Source organism: Camelina sativa, chromosome 13, assembly GCF_030686135.1.
Source record: "Camelina sativa cultivar CO46 ecotype springtype chromosome 13, ASM3068613v1".
NCBI lineage: Eukaryota > Viridiplantae > Streptophyta > Magnoliopsida > Brassicales > Brassicaceae > Camelina > Camelina sativa.
The window spans coordinates 13,400,353-13,423,395 of record NC_141892.1 but is presented as its reverse complement, the minus strand read 5'-3'; the positions used below and the strand labels follow the sequence as shown (position 1 = coordinate 13,423,395).

At 33.8% G+C, this 23,043-nt stretch overlaps 6 protein-coding genes and 2 non-coding genes across 9 annotated transcripts; 5 read left to right on the top strand and 3 right to left on the bottom strand.

Annotated features, from left to right (window-relative positions):
* Nucleotides 1–750: 750 nt before the first annotated feature.
* On the top strand, nucleotides 751–3,078 carry LOC104736742 (uncharacterized). The gene is made up of 7 exons (XM_010456791.3): nucleotides 751–1,356; nucleotides 1,437–1,514; nucleotides 1,602–1,744; nucleotides 2,041–2,111; nucleotides 2,224–2,319; nucleotides 2,522–2,614; nucleotides 2,766–3,078. Exons 1-7 carry the CDS (start codon nucleotides 913–915, stop codon nucleotides 2,849–2,851), a joined length of 1,011 nt encoding a protein of 336 aa, XP_010455093.2. The 5' UTR covers nucleotides 751–912; the 3' UTR covers nucleotides 2,852–3,078.
* Nucleotides 3,079–3,158: 80 nt separating this feature from the next.
* On the bottom strand, nucleotides 3,159–3,230 carry TRNAE-UUC (transfer RNA glutamic acid (anticodon UUC)). Its single transcript has one exon. It is a non-coding gene; the product is annotated as a tRNA-Glu (tRNA).
* A 94-nt stretch (nucleotides 3,231–3,324) lies between these two features.
* LOC104736741 (sm-like protein LSM4) lies at nucleotides 3,325–5,536 on the top strand. Its single transcript, XM_010456790.3, has 8 exons — nucleotides 3,325–3,534; nucleotides 3,645–3,686; nucleotides 3,795–3,836; nucleotides 4,015–4,113; nucleotides 4,241–4,318; nucleotides 4,709–4,745; nucleotides 5,011–5,118; nucleotides 5,241–5,536. Exons 2-8 carry the CDS (start codon nucleotides 3,684–3,686, stop codon nucleotides 5,261–5,263), a joined length of 390 nt encoding a protein of 129 aa, XP_010455092.1. The 5' UTR covers nucleotides 3,325–3,534; nucleotides 3,645–3,683; the 3' UTR covers nucleotides 5,264–5,536.
* On the top strand, nucleotides 4,398–4,535 carry LOC147929508 (small nucleolar RNA snoR127). Its single transcript, XR_015579098.1, has one exon. It is a non-coding gene; the product is annotated as a small nucleolar RNA snoR127 (small nucleolar RNA).
* A 570-nt stretch (nucleotides 5,537–6,106) lies between the features above and the next one.
* Nucleotides 6,107–7,374, bottom strand: LOC104736739 (large ribosomal subunit protein uL6z/uL6y). Its single transcript, XM_010456789.3, has 3 exons — nucleotides 6,864–7,374; nucleotides 6,642–6,764; nucleotides 6,107–6,352 (listed from the first exon to the last, which is right to left on the bottom strand). Exons 1-3 carry the CDS (start codon nucleotides 7,236–7,238, stop codon nucleotides 6,266–6,268), a joined length of 585 nt encoding a protein of 194 aa, XP_010455091.1. The 5' UTR covers nucleotides 7,239–7,374; the 3' UTR covers nucleotides 6,107–6,265.
* A 59-nt stretch (nucleotides 7,375–7,433) lies between these two features.
* On the top strand, nucleotides 7,434–10,294 carry LOC104736738 (uncharacterized). Of its 2 annotated transcripts, none has more exons than XM_010456787.3 (13): nucleotides 7,434–7,659; nucleotides 7,742–7,879; nucleotides 7,977–8,058; nucleotides 8,138–8,214; nucleotides 8,299–8,420; nucleotides 8,514–8,631; nucleotides 8,726–8,842; nucleotides 9,055–9,146; nucleotides 9,235–9,301; nucleotides 9,401–9,482; nucleotides 9,570–9,661; nucleotides 9,764–9,907; nucleotides 10,003–10,294. In XM_010456787.3, exons 1-13 carry the CDS (start codon nucleotides 7,513–7,515, stop codon nucleotides 10,147–10,149), a joined length of 1,425 nt encoding a protein of 474 aa, XP_010455089.1. In that variant the 5' UTR covers nucleotides 7,434–7,512; the 3' UTR covers nucleotides 10,150–10,294. The 2 variants fall into 2 exon arrangements, with proteins under 2 accessions (XP_010455089.1, XP_010455090.1); XM_010456788.3 differs by having other exon boundaries at nucleotides 7,473–7,659; nucleotides 8,138–8,233; nucleotides 8,327–8,420.
* A 54-nt stretch (nucleotides 10,295–10,348) lies between these two features.
* Nucleotides 10,349–13,835, top strand: LOC104736737 (replication factor C subunit 3). Its single transcript, XM_010456786.3, has 11 exons — nucleotides 10,349–10,629; nucleotides 10,724–10,834; nucleotides 11,069–11,101; nucleotides 11,370–11,538; nucleotides 12,031–12,212; nucleotides 12,667–12,803; nucleotides 12,908–13,006; nucleotides 13,092–13,161; nucleotides 13,247–13,321; nucleotides 13,446–13,491; nucleotides 13,604–13,835. Exons 1-11 carry the CDS (start codon nucleotides 10,546–10,548, stop codon nucleotides 13,660–13,662), a joined length of 1,065 nt encoding a protein of 354 aa, XP_010455088.2. The 5' UTR covers nucleotides 10,349–10,545; the 3' UTR covers nucleotides 13,663–13,835.
* Nucleotides 13,836–16,173: 2,338 nt separating this feature from the next.
* Nucleotides 16,174–16,702, bottom strand: LOC104736736 (defensin-like protein 24). The gene is made up of 2 exons (XM_019234491.2): nucleotides 16,563–16,702; nucleotides 16,174–16,482 (listed from the first exon to the last, which is right to left on the bottom strand). The coding sequence occupies exons 1-2, from the start codon at nucleotides 16,618–16,620 to the stop codon at nucleotides 16,277–16,279; spliced, it is 264 nt and encodes an 87-aa protein (XP_019090036.1). The 5' UTR covers nucleotides 16,621–16,702; the 3' UTR covers nucleotides 16,174–16,276.
* Nucleotides 16,703–23,043: the final 6,341 nt, after the last annotated feature.

Here is a 23,043-nt window from a genome sequence, read left to right as displayed (position 1 = left end):
CATAATATCTACAGAAATTTTACCTTAATCATTCACACTATTATTAATCAATTAATTAGGAAGAATAATACCACTTTAAGGAATAAAATATATAAACAAATTTAACAATATAAATAAACCTTTTACAAAATCTTCTGAATTAACAAGTGTAAGCGGTATATGAGTTGAAGTGTAACGGATTATATAATAAATTGAATTATTATTTTTATAACGGACGATGGGTTAAATGTAAAATGTTAAAATTATATGATAAGATTGTTTAAAAATTAATAAAAATATGAAAAATTATTTTAATATACAAAATATATACATAATTTTTGTATAAAAGAAAGTTTAACCGGTGCAATCTAGTAATAGTATATATTATTAGATACTTTTTACTCTTTCAGAAATCTATTTTTGTTTTGTTTTGTTTTGGTGTCATAATAAAAATAATAAGGGTTTTTTCGGTATTTTTCACATCATTAATTAGTTCTAAAATGAAAGAACGTAAATTTAAAATCTTTCAATCTTGTTGCAGATTATTAAACTACTATAACCAGAGTTGTGTTTGATCATAAAACTGATTGAAAAATGATAATGAAAACGGTGATGTAAATATTTGACTTTGTTTTATCTTGTGGGATGATGTTAAAAATTTAAAATTAACAAGATGATTAGATCGCACTTTAGTGGGTCGGGCCTTAGTACCTCTTAACGGGTTTCTTAATGGGCCGAAATGGAATAAAGAAAGAAAACACGAATTTGATTGCTTGTCCCTAATTAATGGCTTCTTTCTTTGATTAACGAAAAATCAAATTTGCTCACGTCTCTACCTAAACTGTACTTTTCTCTCTATTCTCCAACCTCTCTCTCCCATAAGTTCAAAGAGATAATGTGGATTCACCAAAGAATCAGAGGAAGGACGCGACGATGGTGAATTCATACATACCTCTTCGTTTCACCATCTTCATCTCCTTCTCCATCGCAGCATCTTCTTCCTTCAAATTCCACTCCGTTTCCCATGCTCCGTCGTCGTTGCCCAAAGCCACCGCCGACGATCTTATCTCTGTTCTCGGACCATCCTACGCCGCGTCGTCTCTCAACCCAATCGTATCTCGAGATATCAAATCGTGTCTCAAATTCCTCGTCCCTTTCAAACCGGATAAATCTAAACCCGAATGTGGACGATGTTCGCTTCGCACTGGACTCTGTTCAGGTAAAATCGAAGCCGTTGAGAAGCGGAGCAAGGTTGAAGATGAGAATTCTCTTGTCTGGTGGCCACCGGAGCCGATTCTGGAACTTGCTCGTCTCGCTGTTGATTCCGGTGGTGATCCCGGTTCAATCCAGCGAACTCTCGATCCCAAAGTGATCCCGGTTTGTTCTTTGTTCGTTTGATTGTGGATATTGTCGTTGAATTGAATTGGTTTAATTAAACTCGGTTTACGTGTGTGTAGGTTCCTAATGTTGAACAATCAAGAAAAAATAAATGCCAGCTCACAAGAACTCCATATGGTCGTCATTTTATAGCAGAGGTAAAAAGCTATTTTTTTTGAATCAGTATTGGTGTTTTTTTTATAATCTCATGGTGTTATGATCTGATTGATGATGCTAATGAACAGGAAGTGAACTCATATTTCGAGTTCTTGTTTCAACTAATTGAATCTAGGGGACCTAGTGTTGGACTGGATGTGTCATTGAGTAGATATGATTTGTTCCATGGTCACCTATTTCTTGCCTCAGATACTGGACGCCTTGGGATACTGTAAGTCTTCTTAATATGCATTACACACTTGAAATAGTAACAAGGAAGGATCATTAAGGAGGTCTTTACCATTTAAGTTAATTGTGGGAGCCTTTAGGCTTTGGTTCGTTCTCGTTTGTTCTTGAATGTAACCAACAGTTCATGATCAATAAATAAAGAATGGTTTCTGATTCTTATCACCCTTGTTGCAATATTTCTAGAAGTTGAACATAAGTAATGATTTGTGGAAGAAGTTTCTAGAAATAGTTACAAGATTTTAACTAGTGTTGTTGATCAGTATCTTCTGCTGATGGTAGGTTTCATGCTAAAGAGTATCCAGCTTATGACAAGAAAGTGTTTCCTTACAACATGGGATATTGCCAGAGAGGTAATTTGTGTTCTTGTCCATGTGACTGTGATTTTTCTTGCATTGAAATACAGAAATGGTCACATAAATCCCTTGAATCTTCAGTTTATAATTGTAACTTCTTTTGTGTTAGGATCTGATGTGACGTACGATGATTCAATGAACTTGAGAAATATCCTATGGCTGGCACCATTACCCAGCAACTCTAGTCCAGGTTGGGTTGCTCCAGGTATCATTACTTCTCCTCCGAGAGTAACAAAAAAGAACTTTCCTAAAAATCTGAACACTTTTCCTTTCCTGACCTTCGGTCTGACATTCCTTTTGATTCGTACAAACGTATCTATGACTACTCTTGTTCATTCCAGAAATTTCTCTTGTGTTACGTTCTTTTGAATCGAGTGAAGCAACTGTAATGTTTAATTGATCCATAGGTGTACTTGTGGTGCTTGATGCGCACCCAGATGGAATCATATACCGGGATCTTATCCCTAAGTATGTTCAGTTTGTAAGAACAATATACGAAGGTCTGAACAACTCTAAGCCTTCTCTCATCTCACTTATCCTCTATTTGCTTCATTGTATATGAGTATATCACATTTGATTAGACATGAACTCAAAAATCTCTTACAGAATTATGATCTATTGTAAATTTTCTGTCTTATCCTTCTCCATCAGATGATTTGGGAACAACGGCAGTTGATGTCAATTACTTGAATGTCGGAACTACTCAGGAACCTGACTATCAGCTTTTCATGTGCTGAAACCAGTTAGATGTTGACGATTACGCAGTTGTCTGATCGAGAATTTGATTAAGATAAGTTACTGGCGATGGTATAAACTCAAGAACGTTCCAGTTGGTTGCTAATTTAGACAGGTGTGAAGTATTGTGGGTTGCAAATAGCTTTAACAATGTGTTAGGTGATTGTATTCAAAGTGACATTGGTGATGTAAATTAATTTCATCAATAACATACTACAGATTTATTATTTTCCTCCAGACTCCTCCGGATTAACCATTTCAAACTGCTGGCTGCTGGTGATAATATTAGTAAAAAATAAAAGCAAAAAGCTCCGATGCCGGGAATCGAACCCGGGTCTCCTGGGTGAAAGCCAGATATCCTAACCGCTGGACGACATCGGATTTGTTGTTGAATTGGTTATATATCTTTATCTAGACTTGATTTACAAGGAAAATACGAAGTTATTATAAAGTTAAGGGGGCTCGAGTGCAAATCGCTAAAAGTTTCACAATTGACCTAAAACTAAAAAGAACAGCGCGATTCATTATTCATTAGAATTCCCTCTCACTGTCAAAGAGAAGTCGAAGAAAGCAAACAGATTTCGAAGTTTCGTCGCCTCCCCCTAATCTTCGATCTCTCTTTCTTCTCCCAATCGCTTTCATCTTCTTGTGAAAGAGGAAGCCGATCTACTGAGTATATAGCAAGGTTCTTCCTTTTGTTTTGAAAATTTTCAAGTAGCCAAACTAGGGTTTTGTTCTGTTTTACTTTATTTGGTTCTTCCGCATCTTATGGATAGTTTTATGTTATATTATCAGGTCTATTTTACGGATCCGTGAAGCTTCTAATCTGAGAAGATGGTAAGTTGCTTGATGGACTTAGGGTTTGTTTTTTCGTTCCGTCTTGTTTTCTTCATTATTATTTCAAATTCTGACTCTTAGCTTTTTTTTTTGTTTTGGTTTGTTTAGCTTCCTCTTTCGCTCCTCAAAACTGCTCAAGGGCATCCGATGGTTAGTGAAATTTCCATCCTTTATTATTTATTTTGTCTATTGTATGGAGCTGAGTTTGAGCTAGCACTATTTAAATTTGAGATGTTGCGTTAAAGGGTTTATATGTTTTTTGCATTATGATAGTTGTGTGCAATTGCTTAAAGTTTGCATCTTTTTGATGATTGAATTGTTTTGGTAGCTTGTGGAGCTTAAGAATGGAGAGACCTACAATGGGCATTTGGTGAATTGTGATACTTGGATGAACATCCATCTACGTGAAGTCATCTGTACATCAAAGGTTATCTTTTTCTTTTTTTTTTTTTTACTTTTGTATGGTGATTCAGTTTTTTTTCATTTTGTCTGTTCCGTTATGAGATTTTGTGTAGTTTGGGACTCTGATATGTTGCTGCTTGATTACATTGTAGGACGGAGACAGGTTTTGGAGAATGCCCGAATGTTATATCCGTGGTAACACAATCAAGTATCTCCGAGTTCCTGATGAGGTAATATGTTTTCTTGTTTATATGCCTCTTGCTTGATCGAGTTTTTTTCTTTCTTTCTTTCGTTTCGGTTCTTCTTTCTCTGGAATGATGATGCTTAGCCAAATCAGATATGTGCTCCAAGAGGCATTTTTCTGTGGAACTCTGTTCAGCAGATAGGGTGCCTCTTGTTGTAGTGCGTCTTAGACGATATCACAGGGAATGGTTTTACCTGACCAGAATGTTTTCTCACTTTTATGGATTTTGCTGTGTTTTGTTTCTGAAGCCAGTTGACATTCACTATATCTTTATTTGGAAGTGACAGTTATAAGCTGTTTCTGTTCTCTATTTGTGTGTTTACTGCTTCAACCTAGATTGAGTTGACTGACTTGTATTGGTTTCTTCTCTCTTCAGGTGATTGATAAAGTACAGGAGGAGAAAACCCGCACAGGTATAGTATCTCTCACTGTCTATGTTGTGCTTTTACTGAAATATTCTTAAGAGTTTTCTTAAGTGTTAATATCTCTGGCCAGAGTAGACATCGAGAATACTTAACTGTAAAAATTTAATCGAGAATACAATACGCTCAAGCGTTACAAATTAGCCAATTTTTTTTTTGCTTTGATCCAATGGCAAGAGTTACGGATTTATTGGGAGGTTTTCAAGCAGATGCAAGCTGTTCCTGATAATTATCAGTAATGGTTGTATATGTGCAGATAGGAAACCACCAGGGGTTGGACGCGGAAGAGGACGTGGTATGGAAGATGGAGGGGCCAGAGGCCGAGGCCGAGGAACTTCAATGGGGAAGATGGGTGGTAACAGAGGTAAAAAAAATACACAGCCAAAGCTGTCACAAAACTCTGATTTTACTAGAATACTCTTAACTCTGTGTCTGCCTCTAATATATTTTAAGCTAAACTCAAATTGTCTTGTGTTGTGAAAACAGGAGCAGGTCGTGGGCGTGGTTAATACAACAACTTTTAAGAGTTTCTCTGTTTTTAGCTGGCACCAAGCGCTGCTAACTTCACTTGTTGCTGCTACTGGGTTAGTTTGATTGTAGAGAAAGCCAGAGTTACATAAGAAGTTGGTCTTTCATTGGTTTTCTATTTACATATGTAAGGGATAGGGAGGGAGTGTGTTTTTGGATCCTCCTTTTGATCTTTTGGAAACAGAAGTTGTCTTTTGCCTTGTGAAATTTGACGGTATATGAAATTTGAGAATGCTGTTTCATTTACGCTTCAATTGAGTCTTCGGTCAATGGTAGTAATTTCTGCTGAAGTTAAAATAACTGTTAAGTGATCAAATTTCATAATCTTAGAATATTATGTCTATGCCAGAGCAAGATGACCAGATGTCAACATTAGAACAATTAAATCACATATTCGAGTGACGTTTCAAGTGAATGGGGTATGATCGAAGGAAACAGAAACAAAGTATGACTTGTATCAATCGTAGAGAGTAAGTATTATAAATCATTGTGTAGAACAGGAGAAAGTGATTATAACGTCAAAACAAAGTCGAGGCTGAGATAAAAGCTTCACCAAATTCTAGAGAAACGAAAACTTAGGGCAGAGATCAGAATCGCAATGATCACTTTTAATTTGGGATTGAGTAGTCTGTAGATGAAGGAAACTGAAAGGAAGAGAAGAAGTGTGTAGTGTCTAACAGCTTCAGTGCTTTTTGGTTAATCAAATCGGAAAGTTTCAATTGATTCAGCGCAGCATATGTTGAAATACTGTGAGATGATGAACTCTGGTTTACTTTAGTGTAGTTGTAGCATTGTTGTAGGTTGATAAGATCTGTGTGCGACTCTTTTAAATATAAATCCGATACGATTTGACTAGGTAAATGAGATTGTCTCCAAAACTTGTAAATAAAATCCCAAACAAAAAAGCCAAAAACGGATAATGAGTTTTGCAAACACAGGTGGATTTGGTCCATGAAAACGAAAACTAACATTCAAATATCAAACTATTCCTCTTCAACAATCTTGCTTTTCTCGCTGACATAGATACCGTCAAGAAACTTCCTGATATCCTTCTTCTTCACGTGACATTTCTACACATAACAACAAACCCATGTAAATCAAACCATTCATTTGGTTTCACTATTCAAAATGTGATCCCCAAAACTCAAACATCAACCAAACAAAACACTTCCAAACACAAATTGTCATGCTTATTATACAAACTATGCAAAATTTACTAATTATTCTGTTGTAAGAGACATATATAGATAACATCAATCTTAAGTTTATACAAGAAATCAAATTCAATCATCAACACAAAAAAAGACTGAACCTTGTCCCAAGAAAATGAAAACTTTGCTAGTTAGAGAGTGTTGTTACCTGGTTGATCAAAGCACATGACCTTGAGACGAGCTCGATATCGTTACCATCAAGAACAATCTCATCCTTAACCTTCTCAGATCGAACAATGGTTACACCATCCAACATATCAACCTTCCTCACCTATTATATAAAGCACATTTCTATCTACCTTCAGTCTTCCATCATTTTGGATTAAACCAAAACAGTGATGAAGAAAGAGAGAAAAAAAAAAAAAAAAACCTTTTTCTCGCCAAGGAAGTTACGGATCTCAATAGACTTGCCATCACCACCAATAGAAGCATTGATGGGGAAATGAGCGTACACAAACCTCATCTTGTACCGGAACCCTCTGGTAACACCGGAGATGAGATTATCAACATGGCTAAGAGCGGTTCTAATGGATGCGCTGGTTTTGCGTGATCCAAACCACGAATCGATCTTGAGCTTCTTCTTCCCAGTCTCGGGATCCTTGATCAGCTGGAAATCGAGGTTGAGATGCTTGAAATCACGAACAAGTTTGCCTCTAGGTCCTTCGACTTCGATGACCTTAGCGTGAACCTTAATGGTTACGCTGTCGGGGATGTCCATCGTCTCGGAAGATAGAATCGTCTTCATTTCCACCAACCTCTTTGACGACGACGGCGACTCTCTCTTATGCTCTCTCTCTCTCTCGTTTTGAGCTGCTCAGGCAGAAGATGAAACCCTAATATATCGTTTTTGTCGGCGGCTTTTTAAAAACCACAGAAACCCTAGAAAAAAAAAATGTTAATGGGCTATCAAACCAGCCCACTAATTAGCTAACGGCCTGTTAAGCAATTTGTGATCTTTTTTTTGGAAAGTGTAGAGTAAGTAGTAGAGCCAATAATGGTGTGAGCTTGTCGAGGTAAAAATGGCGAAAACCAAAGTGGAGAAGAAGAGTCAAGATCAACAACTCCTCGTACCTGAAGATGATACTGCTTCATCAACTCGGAGGAGCCTCGCCGGAAACAGACAAAGACTTGCTTCACTCGACATTTTCCGTGGCCTCACCGTAGCCGTACGTTTCTTCCTTTCTCTCTTACTTCTGCGAAATTTCGAACCTTTAAGTTTTTTTAAAAAAAATTTCTTACTTGAATCAGTTGATGATTCTCGTTGATGACGTCGGAGGAGAGTGGCCAGTGATTGCTCACGCTCCATGGGAAGGTTGCAATTTGGCTGATTTCGTAATGCCTTTCTTTTTGTTCATCGTCGGCGTCTCCATTGCTCTGTCCTTAAAGGTCAGTTTTTTTTTGGAATTCGTAAGCTCTCAGAGTTCTGATGTTTGTTGCTTAGGAATTGAATTACAAAACCTGTGTCTGTTCTCAATATTTTCAGAGGATTTCGCACAAATTTGAAGCTTGTAAGAAGGTTGGTTTTAGGACTTGCAAGCTTCTCTTCTGGGGTCTTCTATTGCAAGGTAATTTAACTTACCTTGTAGCCTCTTTAATTTAACATTTATGTATTTGGATACTAGTTTATTTTCTTTTGCTGTTTAGGTGGTTTCTCTCATGCTCCTGATGGATTAAGCTATGGTGTTGATGTGACTATGATGAGGTTTTGTGGGATTCTTCAGGTGTTATCTCATGCTCATGGTTCATTTTATGTACTTATGTATTGTAACTTAGAAGGTTCATGTTTTTCTTCTGTTTTCATGTAGAGAATAGCTTTATCTTACTTGGTAATAGCATTGGTTGAAATCTTCACAAAGGACTTACATGAGGAGAATATGTCATCTGGGACTGGGAGGTTCTCAATATTCAAGTCATATTATTGGCATTGGTAAAACCTGACATTTGAGTTAGTTTAGAATTAAAATTTCATGAAAGTCAGATCTAGAGTTTCGAATTAATCTTGTTTCTAGTACATTCACAGGATTGTTGGTGCATCAGTTCTCGTGATTTATCTGGCTACAATCTATGGAACTTACGTTCCTGACTGGGAGTTTGTTGTCAATGATAAAAATAGCGTTCTCTATGGGAAAATCCAATCTGTAAGTCTTTCCATGTTTGTATGTTATGTGATCATTACTCAGGGTTGTGTGAAAATGGTCAGATAATATAAGAAATTTTGGGAATCCTTCCTAGGTATCATGTGGTGTGAGAGGAAAGCTAAACCCTCCCTGCAATGCTGTTGGATATGTTGACAGACAAGTTTTAGGGATTAATCATATGTATCAACGTCCTGCGTGGAAACGATCCAAGGTACATTACGTAGTTGTGCTTGCTTATAGACTGAGCACGCTCTCTCCGAAGATTCTACACATGCTAGAAATTTTTTAAAAATGCATAATGATTTGTGTCAATCCTAATGTGCTTTTGAGTTTTATGTTACAGAAAATAAAGAAGGGTTGATTAATTACATATGGTTCATGTCAATCGACTCAATCCTAATATGTTTTCTTTTGAGTTTTTAGGCTTGCACCAATGATTCTCCTTATGGTGGATCTTTACGCCAAGATGCACCGTCATGGTGCCGTGCTCCGTTTGAGCCTGAAGGAATCTTAAGGTCTGTCTAATTTTGTCACCCTAGTCACTAACTGAGAACTATCATCATCTTCAGAAGTTTATAACACTCAGAAACTTGTCTGATGCAGCTCCATATCTGCTATTCTTTCTACAATCATCGGAGTCCATTTTGGACATATCATCTTACACTTGAAGGTCAACTTACTAAAATGAAACAAAAGCCTCAAGCTCTGACGAACTTTCACCGTTTTGGCTTTTCAACATCATTATCTCAAACATTACCAATTTTTTCAGGGGCATTCAGCTCGGTTGAAACATTGGATCTCCACCGGTCTTGTTCTCCTCACTCTCGGGCTTACTCTGCATTTCACCCACTGTGAGAAAGACCTTGCTTTTTTTATCCATCCAACTCAAAACAGTCTCTTCTCTTAACATATATAACAAACTCAAAAATGTATTGCAGTGATGCCTTTGAACAAACAACTCTACAGTTTCAGCTACATATGCGTGACCTCTGGTGCCGCGGCTCTCGTCTTCTCTTCCTTGTATTCACTGGTAATTCTTGCTCCACTACATCGACGACAACTAAAGACGTTTGATGACAAACTTTTGGACAAAACAGATTCATTGGTTTTTGTTATTTTGGGGGTATTGCAGGTCGATATATTAGAGTGGGGACTCATGTTTCTGCCTCTAAAATGGATAGGCATGAACGCAATGCTTGTCTACGTGATGGGAGCTGAAGGCATGTTGGCTGCTTTCTTCAATGGTTGGTACTATCGCCACCCGCACAGTACACTGGTAAATATTTGAAAATGGGCCTGAATGTGCTCTTTATTTGTCTTCTAATACTACTACTACTCCAATTGATGTATACTAACAACCTGTTGGTTTAGATAAATTGGATACGGGAGCACGTGTTTATCCGAGTTTGGCATTCAAGAAGAGTTGGTGTGCTTATGTATGTCCTTATCGCGGAGATTCTCTTCTGGGGTTTGGTCACTGGTGTTTTCCACAGATTCAAGATCTATTGGAAACTCTAAATCAGACACGGTGAAAAATACCCATTCTACAGTATACTGAAGTTGTAAGAGCTAGGATATACAGTATATAGCTCAAATTTCATGATAAGTGATGTAATCAAATTCATGATACGTTTTGTTTGAATAAAAATTATACATATCCGAATGATCCGCATCCTTATTATTGTCCGCTTTGTTGAACCGGGTATGGTACGAATAGACTCTAAGAGAAAGAGAAGGTTCGGTTCTTCAAACCTGACGTGGGAGTAAGCGTAGAAAGAGCTAAAGACAGACATCTCACAAAAAAAAAAAAAAAAAAAAAAAAACTGCTGAGGAGAGGAAGAAGAAGAAGACGATTCACTTGTTTCCCGCCACTTTCATTGTCTTCTCTGAAAACCCTCCGGTGGTGAAGCAAAGATGTTGTGGGTCGACAAGTACAGACCGAAATTACTGGACAAGGTCATTGTTCATGAAGATATCGCCCAAAATCTCAAGAAACTGGTACGCCCTTTTTTTAGGTTCAAACCCTAGGAGATTTGGGGATTTTTTTCTCGATGATTTGGAATCTGATTTTTTTTCGATTTTTTCCTCTTAGGTTACCGAGCAAGATTGTCCGCATTTGCTCTTTTATGGGCCGTCAGGTTCGGGTAAGAAAACCCTAATCATGGCGCTTCTCAAGCAGATATATGGTGCTAGTGCAGAGAAGGTATCCTTTTTAATTGAACCCCTTTCTCAGTACTAAAAGATGAAGACTTTGAACCCTTAATGCTGTTTAGCAAAGCAAATTGTTTTTTTTTTGTATGTTGAGATGTGTTTTTTTGAACTCTCTCACTAACTCTGACTCGTTATATCCTCTTTAGATTGATGTTTATCTTATGATTGCTACTTTTTTTTTCATATGGAAACTGACAAGTTGATTAATTTTACTACTTGACTGTAGGTGAAAGTGGAGAACAGGGCGTGGAAAGTTGATGTGAGTTGCACATGATTTTTTTTCTTCTGTTTCTTTGCTTCTAGTTCTAAAGGTCCTCGCTGCTTAGTGTCCATCTTGTGTTCTTTGTTGGATCAGTAACTCGTGTTTCGGGTGGTATCATCTAACTTGTTAATGCAGAGAAGTGAATTGTGTTTGCTATCAATTCTTTTGGTGGCCCTTCTTGGCGGATTTAAACTTGATAACATTGTGATAATTGTCAATTTTGTTGTCTTTAATCTTTTGTTATGTTAACTTTTGAACAATGCAGGCTGGGAGTAGAACTATTGATCTCGAGCTGACTACATTATCAAGCACCAATCATGTGGAGCTTACTCCAAGTGATGCAGGCTTTCAGGACCGATACATCGTTCAGGAGATAATTAAAGAAATGGCCAAGAACAGACCAATTGACACAAAAGGAAAGAAGGGATATAAGGGTAATATTCTGCCTGACTATTTTTCTATATCACAGTATCATGATTCATGAGTGGAGACATTTTGCATGTCAGGGCTCATAGTAGTTCTTTGAAGCATCTACAAAAAGTGATAATTTTTTTAGGGCATTGGATGTCATCTTCAATCTGTATACTTCTGCGGTTGACTTGGTCTACATTTTATGGTTTATAATATAGTTTTTTTTTTTTTCTAAACATGATCAATTCGATGGTATCCTCGTATATCTAGATTTAAGGCTGCTTTCCCAGCTGAATGTCTTTATTTTTATATACATTTATATGGTTCTATGTTCTTAATTATCAACTTATCTCTCGTCGCTTACATCGTTTCTTGGTGAAGTTTTGCCTCTATGACCTGCCAAATTTTTTCAACTTCTTTTCACATAACGATGTTGGATGATCTCTTATATTTGTCTAAAGTATTTGGGCGTACTCAAATGCATGATTTTGTGTGTTTATTTTTGGTTGTGACAGTGTTGGTATTAAATGAGGTTGACAAGCTCTCACGAGAAGCTCAACATTCTCTGCGGAGAACAATGGAGAAATATAGCTCATCTTGCCGTCTCATCTTATGCTGTAACAGCTCTTCAAAGGTTACAGAAGCCATTAAGTCTCGTTGTCTTAATGTGCGCATAAATGCACCTTCGCAGGAAGAGGTACACAAGCTGTTCCCGCTGTATTTGTAGAATATTTTCGGTATAAATAATCAGCCAAGAAAATTTGTGGAATGTTGATAATGCATGAGGCTTTGTGTTCAGCTCAGTGTTGAGACACCAAATCTTGTTTTGTCGCTTTTAGTGGGTAAACTCATATCAAATCCTCTCTTAGAATAGCCCATCTTCATATTGCATTTTTTGTTTAAGATCTACACAATATAGATATAGCTTCTTACATCTTCTTGCCATTTTTCCCTGTACTTTCTCATTGGATTGGCAAGAAAACTAGTTTATCTGCTTTTATCCTTATTACGAAGTCTCTTAAAGACTACCGGTGTTAAAATATTACACCGGTAAGATTTAGATTGCTTCATTTGGCCTGTGTAAACTTTCTTCCACAGAAAAAAAAGAATGCAAGATTATTGTTAACAAAAATGTATCTCCCTGGTACCAGATAGTAAAAGTGTTGGAGTTCGTTGCAAAGAAAGAAAGTTTGCAACTGCCCCAGGGTTTTGCTGCTCGTATTGCTGAAAAATCAAATCGCAGTCTTAGAAGAGCTATTTTGTCACTTGAGACTTGTCGTGTCCAAAAGTAAGCATATTATTTACTGTATCTATGCAGACAATCAATGAGTTTGTTTCATGTTTTAGAAATTTAACTTTTCATTACTTTAATCTTGATCTTTTTCTTTGTAGCTATCCGTTCACAAGTAATCAAGTGATATCTCCCATGGATTGGGAAGAGTATGTTACTGAAATAGCAACTGACATGATGAAGGAACAAAGCCCTAAAAAGTCAGACTCTAGTGAATCATTTAGTTTTACAATATATTACTTAAAAGATTCTTTGAATTATATCATCTCTTGTATGCTTCTTCAGGTTATTTCAGGTGCGTGGAAAGGTGTATGAATTGCTAGTTAATTGCATTCCACCAGAAGTCATTCTAAAGGTCTTAAACATAACCTAATTCAGCTATATATTAAGTATTTGGGTCCTTTTTGTCCTTTTTACCTATAGTTTTATGCAATTCTCAGAGACTTCTTCATGAATTGCTGAGGAAACTGGACTCAGAGCTAAAGCTTGAAGTCTGCCACTGGGCTGCATATTATGTAAGAATATTTGTTACACCGCTCTCAGTCTTACCTTGTGAATTCTATCTCAACATCTGTGTTCCCAATCCCATCCTTTGTTTTGATGGCTTACTCGATGATATGTCTTTGGCCCTTCTTACAGGAACATCGGATGCGATTAGGTCAGAAAGCCATATTTCACATTGAAGGTATATAAAACTCTCTAAAACTCTCTAGTTACTGCATTTGGCAGGCTACAGCATATAATATCATCTTTCTTACATTGATATGGGTGCTTATTGTGTTGGTGTTACCGTGCAGCATTTGTGGCCAAGTTTATGAGCATATACAAAAATTTCCTCATTTCAACATTTGGGTAGGAGAAGGGAGGGTACCAGATCGAGGAAAAGAAGACAGACTTGCACTTGTACTGTTTTTTATGTGTGGTCTGATGTTTCGATGTAGTGGGTCATTTTAACTTACGATGTTTCTATTTATTTCCCTCAGACTTTACTGTTAATTTCAATAACTATGGAAGCGGTTTAGGCACAAATTTCTCTCCCAATCCTTGAATCTCCGTTCGATCATTTCTTACATTTCTTACAGCCTAATCAACATTGCTCCAATTTTTGTCCACCTATACGATGCATCAATGCTGCATTTTAAGTTTATATGTTGGTGATGGGATCCATTCATGTTAGAAGGGATGCATGCTTCATCTGTTTCATGTTGGTGGTTCAAGATTCTGGAGCACTATACGGCTCTGGATCTCACTTGGTCATCTGCTTCAAGTTGGTGTTTGACGGAGTACGTAAATCAGACTCTTTGTTTTTGGGTAAGGATTCTATCTCTTCACATGTGTCCTAGTCTCATCGATCATCCCTTAGCGAGGTTATTGGTTTGAGATTTGAATAGAGTTTAAAAGATTTTTAAAATTATGTTGAATATGTTGTTATTAGATCAAGATTTTGTTAAACCTATTTTAAAGTTTAATGTTATTAGTTTGTGATTTGTAAAAAGTCATTTAAAATCTTAACAAATTTGGGTTTTTGGATTCAGACTTTTATAAAGTAATTAAAAGTTTTGTGTTATTCAATTAAAACAAAAAGATATAGGATTGATAATTCAATTATTATGTTATTGGTTCATGATTTTAGACACTTTCTTTACAAAATATAGTCATGAAAATATGATAAAAATACATGAATTGTTTGGAGGACTTTACCAGATTTTAGAAAACTAATCAACAAAACTCTCTAGCAATCTTTAACAATTTTTCAATTATTCACTTTTAATGATTTTGTTAAACTCTTCAAAAAAATTCATAAATTAGAATCCAATACCACCCCCTAAGGTAAATTTGCATTGATGGAAATGAGATTCACTAGCAATTTTATAGAAGACAAAAAGAATCCAATCTAACAGGAAAGTTTAGTTTTTTTTTTTTTTTCCTTCTTTAACTTGGATGTATTAATTAAATATTTTGAGAATGAATTTTAGTTTTCATATTATTCTTAAATGATTTTAATGATTCTTGGTGCAGGATTTAGCACCCACGACATACCGACATAAACCGAAGGTAAATCAATTAATTCTGAAGAACAACTAAACCCGGAATCTCTCTTTTGGGCTAGCTAAACGACGAAGTCAACCGACCAACCTCCACGACCGCCTCCGATTCCGACCTAACTTAGGGAAATTTAACTTATATTTGATCCGAGATTGAAAGAAAATAAAGTAATCTTGTAATATAGACATTCATATAAATAGAGGGATTCCTCCCATATGTAAAACATCCAGAAATTAATACAAAAAAGCACTAGTTTATCAAGATCTCTTAAGAAAACCCTAACTTGTTTTTCAAGAAATCTAAATCCATTTTCTTCTTGAAGCTTTTGATCCATTTTAGAGAGAGATTTGTGAAGTGAATTTGTTTTCCTCTAAATAAATTCATTGTATGAATCCTAGATTCAACACAATTGGCCCCCACAGACAGGTTCTAAACAAACTTCAATGTTTGATCATTTCTCTTTCTAACTCCTTTTTGACTTTGGTGATTTGAGACTCTCTGGATTTTTCTTTTTCTTGCAGTTGACAATCTACTATTCATCGTGCGGGATGTGAAGCTTCAACCAAACTCATATGAAGTGGCTGAGATCAAGTATGTGAGCAGGGAAGAGCTTAAGGAGCTGGTGAAGAAAGCAGATGTAGGATGAAGCTGTGAAACTGTCCCCATGGTTTGGATTGGTGGTGGACAATTTCTTGATGAAATGTTGAGAAAGGAACTCTCGTATGTTGGTGCGGGATTTAGCACCCACAACATACTGACTTAAACCGAAGGTAAACTGAGTAATCTTGTACATCAACTAAACCGAGGGACCCCTCTTTTTGGGCCAGCTAAACGGGCTTATAAGCAGAAACCCGGCGAAGTCACTCGAGATCACCTCCTAAACCCGATATGATCATCAGAAGAGGAAATTTACCATATCTTCCATCCGAGATTTAAGGAAAATAGACTTATTTTGTAATCAATGCATTCATATAAATAGAGGGGTATCTCCTCCTTGTAAAGTATCCAATAACCAATATGAAAAACCCTAGTTCTTCTTTGTTCTTGAGAGAAACCCTAATTTCTCCTTCAAGAGATCATAACCCCTCTTTATTTTATATTTTTAATCCAATTTTTGAGGAAGAGATCTGAAGTGAATTTGTTCCCACTGAAACAAATTCACTGTGTGAATTCTAGATTCAACATCGTAGTAGCTGCAGATATGAAAACCATTCACAAGCTCTGAACTTTTTAATAAGTTTTGTGTTCTTATATTATTACTTGAGAGATGGTTTAAGAATTAAAGGTATGATTGAAAAAGGTATTACGTTCGGAATCTATATATATAAGAATTTTCATTATTATTTCCTTTGAAGATAGATACATAAAGAAATATAGTTTTCCTTTATCAATCAATAAAGCCAACTAGCCAAGGAGAAGAAGAATTAACAGTAACATGAACAAACAGAACCAGGGGCAGCAGAGATAGGTTGACAGCCACCACCTTTGTTAGTGGAACAACCATCGAGACACATCTGGGTGCATCTCTCATCATCTTCTTTTGTATCACAAGTTCCAAATTCTGGCTGATTTTTGCAACACATTTTGAATAATTCGCTGCCAGGCAACACAGCCTTTCTTGTTTCAGCACCTGCAAGTAACACACACATGTAATTCACAATTTCTTGTGAAATGTTTTGTTCCAAATATTTACGAGTCAATACTACTAACCGGAAAGTAGAAGAGGCAGAGCTAGGATGGCAAAAATAACGATTTTTGAGTATGCCATCTTTTTTTTTTTTAATCTTTTCAACTCTATAAGATTGATTGCTTAGATAAGTTGTAGGTTGAAAATGTGATATATATATATATATATATATATATATACACACACACAAAAGTATTCATTCACTTGTTCGCTAGAAAGGAAAGAGATCACAAAGGTCTTCAACATTCAATACAATTTGTTTTACCAAAACAAATATATATATATATATATATATATATATATATATATTATACAAATTTTGATACCTGAATGATATGTTACTCAAAAATGTGTAAAAGAATTTAAGTTTGATTACTATGATATCTTATTTTCTTGCGGAAAGAAATAAGTGAAGGTTATTGGTTTGAGATTTGAATAGAGTTTTAAAGATTTTAAAGAAATCGTAGAATCTGTTGTTATTATATCAAGATTTTGTTAAACCTATGTTAAAGTTTAGTGTTATTAGTTTGTGATTTGTAAAAAAACATTTAAAATTTTAACAAATTTGGGTTTTTGGATTCAGACTTTTATAAAGTCATTAAAAGTTTTGTGTTATTCAATTAAAACAAAAAAATCTAGGATTGTTAATGAATTCAATTATTATGTTATTGGTTCATGATTTTAGACACTTTCTTTATAAAAATAAAGTCATGAAAAGTATCACTAAAATACATGGATTGTTTGGACCACTTTACAAGATTTTAGAAAACTAATCAACAAAACTCTCTAGCAATCTTTAACAATTTTTCAATTATTCACTTTTAATTATTTTGTTGACCTCTTCAAAAATCTTCATAAATTAGAATCCAATACCACCCCTTAGCCTCTTTACTATTTAAAGTTTTCAGTTTTCAGGAAAAAAAAAAAAGACAGTGTAGTGGGCCTATGCATTGTTAACTATGGGGCCATGACAAATATTATATGGTTTAACTTAGGGCATTTCCAACCATAATACCATTTTAGTGCTGAAATAACACTAAATTTTTTTATCTCCAACCACAACACCAAATATTACACTAAAAATACTATTCTATATTATTATATTACTAAAATAAAGATTTTCTTAATTATTTAATAATTTTAATTTATTAATCTATATATAATAGCAATTTGAATAAATTCCACCAAAAGTTGTATTTTTTCAAACATGCCTTTAGGATAATTTTCCAATAAAATCTACAGAAAAATTTAATAGCGTGTTTTACGAAAAGTTGTGATTTTTCATTGTAACGGGTTTCTTTTCTTAATTATTTTTTAAAGTTGCAACTGTTTGTGTATTCATATCTTTTGATATATATATATATATATATATATTTGTTTGTTTGAACTGTTTTCATTTTTTTTTACCATGACACAATATAATATAAAATTTCAATCTCAATGGCTTTTACAGCTTTCTAAATCATTCTCTAACATTAATTCTTTTAAAAGAAAGAAATTTCTCCAATTCTTGATTTAACAAAGGATTTTTGGAATGATAAATCTAAATTTCAAATTTTAGAAGAAAATAAATAATTATGATTTGTCACTTCAATATAAAAGGACATTTTTGTTAAATATTCTTTTCTATTTATATTTGAAAAATCATACAATTGCGTCTGTTCATTGTAGAGTTGTATCTTTTACCATAAAATATCTATGTAATATATTTATTTTGAAAAAAAAATCATACGGTTGCGTCTGTTTATTGCAAAGTTGTGTCTTTTTCATTGTAGAGTTGTGTTTTTACGATAAAAGTAATCAAATCGTTGCTTCTATTCATTGTAGATTCATGTCTTAGATAACTAAAAAATCAATGAATCATTGTTTGCTGACACAAATTTTTCGTTTCATGCTGAATCTAAATAAGATGAATTTTAATGATTAATATCCAACATTATTCAATAACCTAAGTAAAGATTTTGGAAATGATTATAGTAATAAAGAAATTTAATCAACTATTATGTAAATTACAGTTGCATTTATTTATCGTAATTTTTTGTAAAATATGTATTTTTTAAGATTTAATCTATTTCATCATTTATTTATGGAAGTTGTGTATTTTTATTATAATTATTGGTTGATAAATTTTCACTCAAGATGAACTTTATTATATTTTTAAAAATATTTTATCCGAAAATTGTATTTACTTATTATAATCGTTCGTTTGATATTCTCACTTCGTCATAATATCTTTTTATGAGTAATATAAATATCCATAACTGTTATGATGCTTATTACTCTTTATAATAATTTTTTCGTATAATATCTTACACTAATAATACATACAAATTAAGCAAAAAAATACATACAAATTATAAGTAAAGGTTTCTCGATTCATTATGACTTTTTATTTAATATTTTTAACTAAAGTTTAGTATTTTTACCATATTATTTTTTATTATAGGTTTTTGTTTTGATGGTTGTGTTTTTTAAAATCACAGTTATATATGTTTAATATTTATAAAGTTTTAGCCCTATTTTTTATTTCTTTTTATAAGATTTAATTCTATTATTTAGTATATATATTCAAATAATTTTATAATATATAATTACAATTTGAAATTTTATTTTGAAATACTTCCTCCGCGACGTAGTGAGGGTTTTGAATCCTAGTTAATATTAAATTACAAAGGATAAATTAAAAATAATAAAAACAAATTACATCATACTAATTTCAGAATTAATATATTCCGACCACAGATGATCTATTAACGCGTTTTGAAGTTCAGTATGAGCTTCTCGATCTTTAATTTGTCTATGTAGAACTTAAAATTCTTGAAATCGAGCATCATCATCACTCATCATCTCAACTTCTGCACTTGGAACTTCAACCCGTTCTTCAATTGTTGCATCAATATCACGTTCATCTTCTATAATCATATTATGCATTATAATACATGTTGTCATTATATCATGTAATACTTTCTTACTCCATAAGCGTGATGGTCCAGCCACGATTGCAAACCTTGACTGCGATACTCCGAATGCACGTTCCACATCTTTTCTACAAACTTCTTAATTCATTGCGAACAATTTCTTTTTAGGAAAAAACATTCTGAAGAACAATTTAAACAAATTTTAGAGCAATACTATAAACTTATCAAAGCTGTTACGAAAGGCTCTTCTGAAAGAAATGAAATTCAAAGGCAGAAGATCAAAGTTGCAAGAATGAAAAAAGAGAATAAAATATTATTTGCTGATTTGAATTCTATAAGTGATCAAGCCTCTCATGCTTATATTGAAAATGAAAGAAGAAAAATGAAAAGATCACAAACAAACAAACTTGAAAATGTCAACTAACACCGTTTATCAAAATGTTGAATTGGCTTAATTTATAAAGTTTAAGTAGGAAACTTGAATTATTAATTAGTTCAGGTTGATAAATGCATGATATCATAGGCTAGGTATGAAAAAACGTTCGGGATAGTCTAGATTGATTTTGGCCATTTTTCCGAGAGAAAAGCCATACAAAGAATATTATAACATAATAACTTGTAATCACATAATTTTAATATAAATTATTAAGGTAGTTTAAAGGGCATCTTGCACATATAATTAACATACCATATTAGTCAACAATATAAAATAATTTATCATTTTTAAAAATATTTGAGAATATGCTAATGACAAATTATCATTGATGAAAACAATTTAAATTGATGATTAAATAAGAGAAATAGATAATTATTTAGCTAGAAGGATAGAAAATATGTAATTCTTGATCTTAAACTTCGGAAGATAAAATATTGTTAGACCATCTGCAATGTATATCTCTATTTGTTTTCTCTAAAATAGAGCATTATTTTCAACTCTAAAGTAGAGTTAGTGTAAAAAAAATAGAAATGAGAAGATATAGAGCAATCATTTTCTCTATTTTAGAAAAAAATATAAATTAAGATTGGAGCAAATGTTGCTTAAGAATAGAGTTTTGACTCTAAAATAGAGTAGTGTTAGAGATACCTTTAAATTCACACATTAGAAAACATGAATATAAAACGACAAAAATATAATATATTTATAATATAACATATACTTAATTGTATACCATACCAGTGAAATATTTTTCCATAAAAATCTTTCATAAAAATTGGTGATAATTTGTTGGCAAATTCGATTCATTTAATTTACATTTTTATCATAAATGAGAAGATACATTTTTTCACAATTCTGACTATTTTTTTGAATAAAATAAATTGATATAAAATTTAACCATTTTTTTTGTGATTATGTAACCATTCTCTAAAACAACATTTGAGAAGTAAGATTAATAATATTTAATGATGTGTCTTCACCAAATTCAGTTTTTGCATGTGACTTTTTTGTATAGCACATTTTAAAATATGGGTGAATAAGTGTAGTACCCAAAATTGAAAATATATCTAAGAATATAGCACGTTAATTCAAAAAATTAAGTAAATGACTTAAGGTGTAGGAAAAAAATACCGAGGGTGTTGATGATTTGGAGGAGGTGGTGGTTGAGGGTGGCTGGCAGTGGTGGCCAGAGGTGGTTTCCGGCGGTGGTGGTCAGAGGTGATTTCCGACGGTGGTGGCCGTAGGTTGTTTCCGGTGGTGGTGGCCGGAAGTTGTTTCCGGTAATGGTGGCCGGCGATGGGAGCGGAGGTGGTAGTAGGGAGTAGTGGTAGAAGGTGATAATAGAAGGTTAATCTTGTAATTATTATAGACAATAAAATACACACTATATTACTTTTCTATGGTTAGTATAGCTTCTGAATGAATTATAATATTTTTTTGAGTTTTTCTTTTAACATCTGACTTTATTTATGTTGAAAAAAGTATTACAAACTGTTAGTTAACCAATTTGGTATTACATCAAAGACTTGGTACATATGATTCATCAAAGAAGCATGATGAGATAGTTTATCTGCTGCAGTATTCTCTTCACGACAAACATGTCCTAAAGAAGAGTGTGGTAATTTGGACATCCAGTGTCGTATGTCATAGAGTAGAGGCCCTATCTTGTGGTGATCTTTCCCTAAATTAGTAAGTTCCAAGTTGTCACCTTCAAACCAAACATAATGTAAGCCTCGATACCACGTCACTTGAAGGACATGAAGAAATCCGAGAGCCTCTGCTTGAAGTGCAGAATGTAATTGTTGTAGTTTTGCGCATCCCGAAAGAGTCACTTGACCATTGCTGTCACGTATGATCCATCCTGAGCTGGTGTATTCTCTGTCTTGGATGTACCTACTATCAAAGTTACATTTCAGCCAACCTTCTGGAGGAGCATGCCATTGTTGCAATATTCTTCTAGTCGGCAAGTTGGAGGACTGATTATTTGTTGGAGTGATTGCGGATGTTCTTGTGGCTTCATACCATTCATCTGCTTCTTGTATTCCTTTTCTTGCTTCTGATAGTGGTGAGCGGTTGATTTTTCGGAATAAGAAGTCATTACGTGATCTCCAGAGTCTCCACATTATCCAAATGGGAAGATTTTTTGTTTGAATAGGAGCATTCATGTGATGTTGAAAGTGAAGTAGCAGACTCAGGTTTGCTTCAAAGTCATCAATGAAAATTAGTTGTCTGCCAAGGTTAGTCGAGATGCATCTCCATACTGCTTCTGCAAATTTGACATGTAAAAAGCAAGTGAATTTTTTTTTTTGAGTTATACAATGCAATTTCCCTTAAACTATTTCAATTATTTTATTTAGAGATATTTGGCAAATTAGACAGTTTTCAAAACATAATTGTAAAAGTAGTACAATCACTATTTACAATTAGCAAATTCCACAATTTTTACTGTTTTCTAATGTTCACAAGACTTTCTAACCCTCATCAACATTTAATATTTACAACACATGCCATTGAGTTTTTTATTTTTATTTTATTTTTAATTTTTTTCTTCTTTATTATATGCTCCATATAATCTAAAATTAAAAATGCTGACTAGTTAAAAAAAAAATTTAAAATTTTTATAGAAAGAAAAAATTATATGTTTTTTTCTTTATAATTGGATATGCATTTTGTTTGGTGATTTTATTTGATAATATTAAATATTTTTTACAAATTTTAGATCCGTACACCTAATTAAGTGTACATATGTCTGTACACACTATTAAGTGTATAGATGAAATTTGTTTAGTTAGACATCTGTACACATACTAAGGTGTACGGATACAAAAGATTTATATAATATATTTAAAAATTATTAAATAAAATTCATATCATATTGTGAAGAAAAAAATATATTTTTTTGTATCTAAGAAGTTTTCTAAAAATAGATTATATTAACAATTATTTGAATAATTATGATTGGAGGAAAAAAGAAAACTTTATTCTTACCCGGACACATACCTATTTTTGTATTTTTCTCACCAAACCTATATCCCACCATTTTTCTATATCTCACAAACTCTCTATTACACAACACCCTATTTTTCCAATTTAATAGTGAATATATTAGTTTTCCAATTAAGTTTCAAAATGTACTAATTTGCTAACAAA

Coding starts and splice junctions, on each gene's coding strand:
- LOC104736737 (XM_010456786.3), top strand. CDS start 10,546: ATGTTGTGGGTCGACAAGTACAGACCGAAATTACTGGACAAGGTCATT. Junction 10,630..10,723: donor CCCAAAATCTCAAGAAACTG/GTACGCCCTTTT, acceptor TTTTCCTCTTAG/GTTACCGAGCAAGATTGTCC. Junction 12,213..12,666: donor ATGCACCTTCGCAGGAAGAG/GTACACAAGCTG, acceptor CCCTGGTACCAG/ATAGTAAAAGTGTTGGAGTT.
- LOC104736739 (XM_010456789.3), bottom strand. CDS start 7,238: ATGAAGACGATTCTATCTTCCGAGACGATGGACATCCCCGACAGCGTA. Junction 6,765..6,863: donor ACTTCCTTGGCGAGAAAAAG/GTTTTTTTTTTT, acceptor TTTATATAATAG/GTGAGGAAGGTTGATATGTT. Junction 6,353..6,641: donor CATGTGCTTTGATCAACCAG/GTAACAACACTC, acceptor TGTTATGTGTAG/AAATGTCACGTGAAGAAGAA.
- LOC104736738 (XM_010456787.3), top strand. CDS start 7,513: ATGGCGAAAACCAAAGTGGAGAAGAAGAGTCAAGATCAACAACTCCTC. Junction 8,215..8,298: donor GGTTTTGTGGGATTCTTCAG/GTGTTATCTCAT, acceptor GTTTTCATGTAG/AGAATAGCTTTATCTTACTT. Junction 8,421..8,513: donor AAGTCATATTATTGGCATTG/GTAAAACCTGAC, acceptor GTACATTCACAG/GATTGTTGGTGCATCAGTTC.
- LOC104736741 (XM_010456790.3), top strand. Junction 3,837..4,014: donor CTGCTCAAGGGCATCCGATG/GTTAGTGAAATT, acceptor TTGTTTTGGTAG/CTTGTGGAGCTTAAGAATGG. Junction 4,114..4,240: donor AAGTCATCTGTACATCAAAG/GTTATCTTTTTC, acceptor ATTACATTGTAG/GACGGAGACAGGTTTTGGAG.
- LOC104736742 (XM_010456791.3), top strand. CDS start 913: ATGGTGAATTCATACATACCTCTTCGTTTCACCATCTTCATCTCCTTC. Junction 1,745..2,040: donor ACTGGACGCCTTGGGATACT/GTAAGTCTTCTT, acceptor TGCTGATGGTAG/GTTTCATGCTAAAGAGTATC. Junction 2,112..2,223: donor CATGGGATATTGCCAGAGAG/GTAATTTGTGTT, acceptor CTTTTGTGTTAG/GATCTGATGTGACGTACGAT.
- LOC104736736 (XM_019234491.2), bottom strand. CDS start 16,620: ATGGCATACTCAAAAATCGTTATTTTTGCCATCCTAGCTCTGCCTCTT. Junction 16,483..16,562: donor TCTGCCTCTTCTACTTTCCG/GTTAGTAGTATT, acceptor TGTTACTTGCAG/GTGCTGAAACAAGAAAGGCT.